Genomic DNA, 5,627 nt, shown 5'->3' with positions numbered 1-5,627 from the left:
TAACAACAACTACTACAGTCTTACTACTACTACTACCACTTACTACTTCTGCTACTACTACTACTACAGCTATTACTGCTATTAATAATATAACTATTACTACTACTGATACTGTTACCATCACCACTTTCCCTCCCCTACAACTACTACTACTACTATTCATAGCATTGCTACTACTGCTATTGCTACTGCCGCTATTACTATTATTACCACTACTATTACTATTACTACTGCCATTGCTGCTACTTCTACTACTACTGCTGCTACTGTTACTACTACTACTACTACTACCACTACTACTACCACCACTACTAATGATACCAACACGACCACCACCACTTTGCATATCATTGGACGCATAAAAGTGGTTATGAAAACAAAGTTTTATACTTAAAGTGATTCATCAACCACATTCAGAGTTTATTAATACTGGGTAGAAGGCTATTGTGATGTAAAAAACATTATACAACATTAACATACATAAATAAAAAAATAGATGAATAGATAGAAAAAAAGACGATAAACTTGTACAGAAATAAAAGAAACGAAATTCCAGGCATACGGGAGAAACGAGAAAAGGTGAAGAAAATCAAGGAAGTGCGAAGTGGAGGAAATGAAAGGAGATAAAAGTGGTAAAATAACATGAAAGGAAGACAAAGTGGAGGAAGAGGAAAGCGTAAGAAGAGAAAGAATAGGAAGACAAATTGGAGGAATAGAAAGTGGGAAGAAAGTGGAGAAAGATATAAAGGAGAGAAAACAAAAGGGAAGGGAGACAATGAGGAGGAAGGCAAAGGAGAGAGAGACATAGAGGAGGAAGACAAAAAAGAAGGAATTAAGAGGAGTAAGAAAAGGGGAGGAAGATAAAGGGGAATAAGACAAAAGGGAGGAAGAAGGGAAGAGGAAAAAAGAGGAAGAAATAAAAGGAGATGAAGTCAAATGGAGAAATATAAAATCGAGGAAGATAAAGTCAAAGATGAAGTGAAAAGAGACAAACTATAAGACAACAAAACAGAGAAACACAACGTGTAGCAAAACAAACTACAAGTTAATAAGTTAATAAAGAAGATTCATCAAAACAAATACAAAACAAAACAAAACAAGCAAAACGTACGAACAAGGAAAGCTGAGAATAAAAAAAGAAAAAAAAAATCAAGTCGGAGGCAACGGATGATAATCGAGTTTCTTCATGACAGAACCGCAAACATTCTCAATGAATTCGATTTCACGGTTATCCATATTAGTCTTCCAGTGGTCATGCTTGAAGCTGGAGTCCCGGAAGGTCTTCAGGTACCTGCGGGCGGAGAATTATTAGTTAATTCCATTTATTACAATGATTATTTGATTATTTTTACGACAGGCTGACTGTTTTGCTTCTAAATTTAGCCCTTTGTGCAAGGAATGGCCGGGGTTACTATCCACTGGCGGCGTGGGATTTGAACGCGGGTCAGCAAGATTGCTAGGCGAGATCGCTTCCACACAGCACACAGAAGAGGAGATGAGAAAAGTCTTATATATACTACTAGATATATGATTATGCAGATATGTATGGCGGGTATAGATGGATGAATGTATGGTGGATTTATATGTATATATACGGGCATACGTACATGGGGGGGTTTTGAATGCATACACACCATACACCTGACAAGCAGACACGGACACACACACATACACACAACACAAACACAAACACAAACGCACACACACACACACACACACACACGCACACACACACACACACACACACACACACACACACACACACACACACACACACACGCGCGCGCGCACACGAGATAAAGAGGCGTAAAGAAAAGGGCGAGAAAGGGGAGAATCCTAATTCCCTGTTAGGTCTCATAAGTCTCAGAGGCAATAACAATTAAGAGAAAATCCAATATATTTACTATTGGTGGCAGGCAAAGAACCCCACGCACACATATATACGTGTGTGTGTGTGTGGTGTGTGTGTGTGTGTGTGTGTGTGTGTGTGTGTGTGTGTGTGTGTGTGTGTGTGTGTGTGTGTGTGTGTGTGTGTGTGTGTGTGTGTGTGTGTGTGTATGCATATGTGTGCCTGTGTATGTATGTGTGTGTGTGAGACCAAATATACTATCACATTAAACTATGAAGAAATATGAATTGAAAATTTCTATTAAGACAGTGACGGAAAAAAAAATATAAAGAAAAAATGTGTGTGAATGTATGTATGCATATGTGTGCCTGTGTGTGTACATGGGTGTATGAGTATTTGTGTACCTGTGTGTGTACGTGAGTGTATGAGTATTTGTGTGTATATGTGTACCTGTGTATGTATGTGAGTGTATGTGTATCTGTGTGTACACGCGCGCTCCTTCTCCAAAGACTGAATCACCGCGGAAAGTGCTCATTCGTCTAGTGCAAAAGGGATCTAAGTATCGCAAAATCACCAGGCGATTAAGGAGCACAATAGAGATTTTATTAATGGTACGATTAGCAAACATTATCACCCGCATTCTCTTTAATAGCTGTACGATTTATAAATAGCGCTCATATATTCTAAAAAAAAAAAAATCTCAGACAGTGCGTCTTAGCTTTCATTCATTTATTTATATGTTTGTTTAAGAAGAAGAGGAAGAAGAAAAAAAATAGTAGAAATAAAAACAGTAAGAGCACATCCATTCCATTCTTAATCACCGAACAATAATTACGTCTTGCATCTCTCTTTATAACTTGAAACACATTGCCAGAGTTTAGGGTCTGTTTCCGAAAAAGTTTCACTTCTTTTCCACTCTGCGTCATCGCCTCGCCCAGATGTCTGCGATCAGCTGACGTGTTAATGTTCTCGTGACATAATTACGGTTAAAAATAAGAGGGATGGTGATGAATATAGTGATAGTGATGATAACAGTAATTGTTAAAAGAGGATGATACTATTGGTAATACTGATATTAGCAGCAGCAAATAATAGTAATAATAATAAAATAGTAACCATAACAGAGAAAATCTATTATAATTATTATTTAATATGCAAACAATAGTAATGATAATAAAATAGTAAAAAAAAAAAATCTTATTGACATCGTAATTGTTACCAACCATTCAAACATCCCTGCAATGGAAACTGTCGTTGCTATCAATACAGCCCAATACTGCAACGGGCGTGCCTTTTCGAAAGCAGACTTCATGACGAAACAAACAGAGACATTTTCTTTCCAGACTCGTTTCAACTCGACTGATTAAGACTCAGTAAGAACGGCCATTTAATCGCCTGCTTCCCTTGTCTAACGTCCATCAGGGATTTCACAAAAGGAACAAAACAGAAATGCCTGCGGGGGAAAGAAGGAGAGGAAAGGAGGACGCAGGAAGAAGGGAGAGAAGAAGCATAAAAGAAAAAAAGCTAAAATAAAAGGAGGCTGACGAATAAGAGAAAGAAGTAGACGTACAAGTTATAGAGGTGAAAATAATATTAGAAGACCAAGAAGAGCATGGAAGACGAAAGAAAGAAATATTACAAAAAGAAAAGAAGGAAAGAAAAGAAAAGAAAAGAAAAAAAAAATGGCCCTACTGTTCCGGCCATCGTCAAGACCCGCTGCATTTCTGACCCATTTGCAGCAACCTCGCAGTCATAAATAATTCATATAATCACGAAGAGCTTAGCAATTCAAATCACTTGGCCCTTGTTATTTCACCTGGCGCTGCGACGGACAAGTTCTCCTGCTGGTTAACGTCGTTTGAAAGTTTCATGCCTAATTCCGGCAGCAGTATAATCGGGTTCTCAGCCTTCGATTCGGTAATTAAACTCGCATACAGACACACACACATGTACTCACACACACACACACACACATACACACGCGCAAGAACACACAGCGAGAGAGAGGAGGGAGAGAGGAGAGAGAGAGAGAGAGAGAGAGAGAGAGAGAGAGAGAGAGAGAGAGAGAGAGAGGAGAGAGAGAGAGAGAGAGAGAGAGAGAGAGAGAGAGAGAGAGAGAGAGAGAGAGAGAGAGAGAAGAGAGAGGAGAGAGAGAGAGAGAGAGAGAGAGAGAGAGAGAGAGAGAGAGAGAGGCCATGGTGGAGGAATCACTTCTTTGGCACACAGCGACCACCGTCGTATTCAACAATCAACTTCCATCGCAGCCACGAGATCCATCACAAGCATCTTCCTGTCTCCTTCCCAGAACCTTCTCCTTCACAATAGCCTTTCTCCACCACAACTACCCGCTCAGACAACATCTTCCTCCCCACAGCTACCTTTACAACCACCTACCCCCATTCAGCCTCCTCCTCCTCACAATCATCTGCTCCCACAACACCTCCCTTGTCCTCCTCCCCAATTTTACCTTTGCAACCACCTGTTTCCCCTAACATGTACACCATCCCACGAAAGCCTCTCTATCTAACACAGCCACCGCCTCCTCCGCTTCCCCAAGCATCTTGTCCCCAACCACCCTTTCCCCATAAACTCCCCCACCATCATCTCCCTCAACAACCCCTCAACCCCTTACCCCTTTCCTCAACCGCCCACCCTTCCCTTCAAGGCCACTCCTTCAACCCTTCCTCACCCCTGCTTTACTGTGGGTGTCTTCCCTGCCTGCCTAGTGTTTTCTTATAACCTCTTCCTTTCTCACAACCACCTATTTCCTGTAATCAATTTTATCCTCACAACCACTTGTCTCCCTGGCGGTCCACCCTCCCGCTACAATCACCTATTCCTCATTCAGTAATAATCTCTCCTACTCTTCCCTACAGTCACCTAGTTCTACCTACCCCCTCCTTCAACAACCCTTTTCTAGCAACCTGCCCCACAACCACCTGTCTTCTCCCTCAAAACTTCCTCCCCTACAACCACCTACCTCCTCCCTCATCAACTCTCCCCCCACCCTCCCACCCACAGCCACCTGCCTCCTCCCTTAACAACTCCTCCCTTACAACCACCAGCCTCCTCCCTCAACTCCTCCCTCACAGCCACCTCCCTCCTCCCCTAGAAGCCTCTGAACCCTTTCCTCACCCTTGCTTCTCAGCTGGGATCTTCTCGGCCAGCCAGGTGTGTTCCCGCAGGTAAGCCATGACGTCATCGTTGAAATTAGCGCCCATGAAGCTGAAGATTCGACGCGTCTCCTCCAGGGGGCTTTCCACTAGGTCCTCGTAGCGTACTCGCAGGTACCTGTCGGAGGAGGAGCGGGAGGAGGAGGAGGATTAACAGGAGAAGGTGGTGGAGGAGGAGGAGGATTAATAGGAGGAGAAGGTTGAAGTTTAGTTCAAGGTGGTATTTAAGTGAAGATGAAGGTGGAGGAGAAGGTGGAGGAGGGAGGAGCAAGTGGTGGTGGCGGTGGTGGTGGCGGTGGTGGTGGCGGTGGTGGTGGAGGCGGAGGGGGAGGGGGAGGGGGAGGGGGGAGGAGGAGGAGGAGGAGGAGGAGGAGGAGGAGGAGGAAGAGAAGGAGAGGAGGAGGAGGAGGAGGAGGAGGAGGAGAGAGGAAGAGGAAGAGGAAGAGGAAGAGGAAGCGGAAGAGGAAGAGGAAGAGGACGAGGAGGAGGAGGAGGTGGAGGAGGGAAAGGGAGGGGAGAAAGAGGAAGAAGTGGAAGAAAAGTAAGAGATTGTGCATGAAAAAGAGGAAAAGGGGGAGTAAGGAAAAGGGTGGAAAGCAGGAGAA

General features: G+C 43.4%; 1 protein-coding gene across 3 annotated transcripts in view; it reads right to left on the bottom strand.

Annotated features, from left to right (window-relative positions):
* Positions 1–855: 855 nt before the first annotated feature.
* The window catches only part of LOC119597832 (carbohydrate sulfotransferase 1-like), a 23,583-nt gene continuing 18,811 nt past the window's right edge, over positions 856–5,627 (bottom strand). For all 3 annotated transcript variants that reach the window (XM_037947473.1, XM_037947476.1, XM_037947475.1), the window contains exons 8-9: positions 4,985–5,140; positions 856–1,291 (exon numbers count right to left, since the gene is read on the bottom strand). In XM_037947473.1, the coding sequence (XP_037803401.1) occupies positions 1,150–1,291; positions 4,985–5,140 (298 nt within the window). In that variant the 3' untranslated portion in view covers positions 856–1,149. The remainder of the gene's footprint in view (positions 1,292–4,984; positions 5,141–5,627) is intronic.

The sequence above is a fragment of the Penaeus monodon genome, chromosome 40, assembly GCF_015228065.2.
Source record: "Penaeus monodon isolate SGIC_2016 chromosome 40, NSTDA_Pmon_1, whole genome shotgun sequence".
Taxonomy (NCBI): Eukaryota; Metazoa; Arthropoda; class Malacostraca; order Decapoda; family Penaeidae; genus Penaeus; species Penaeus monodon.
The sequence above is the reverse complement of the archived record's forward strand: the minus strand, read 5'-3'. Positions and strand labels throughout refer to the sequence as shown.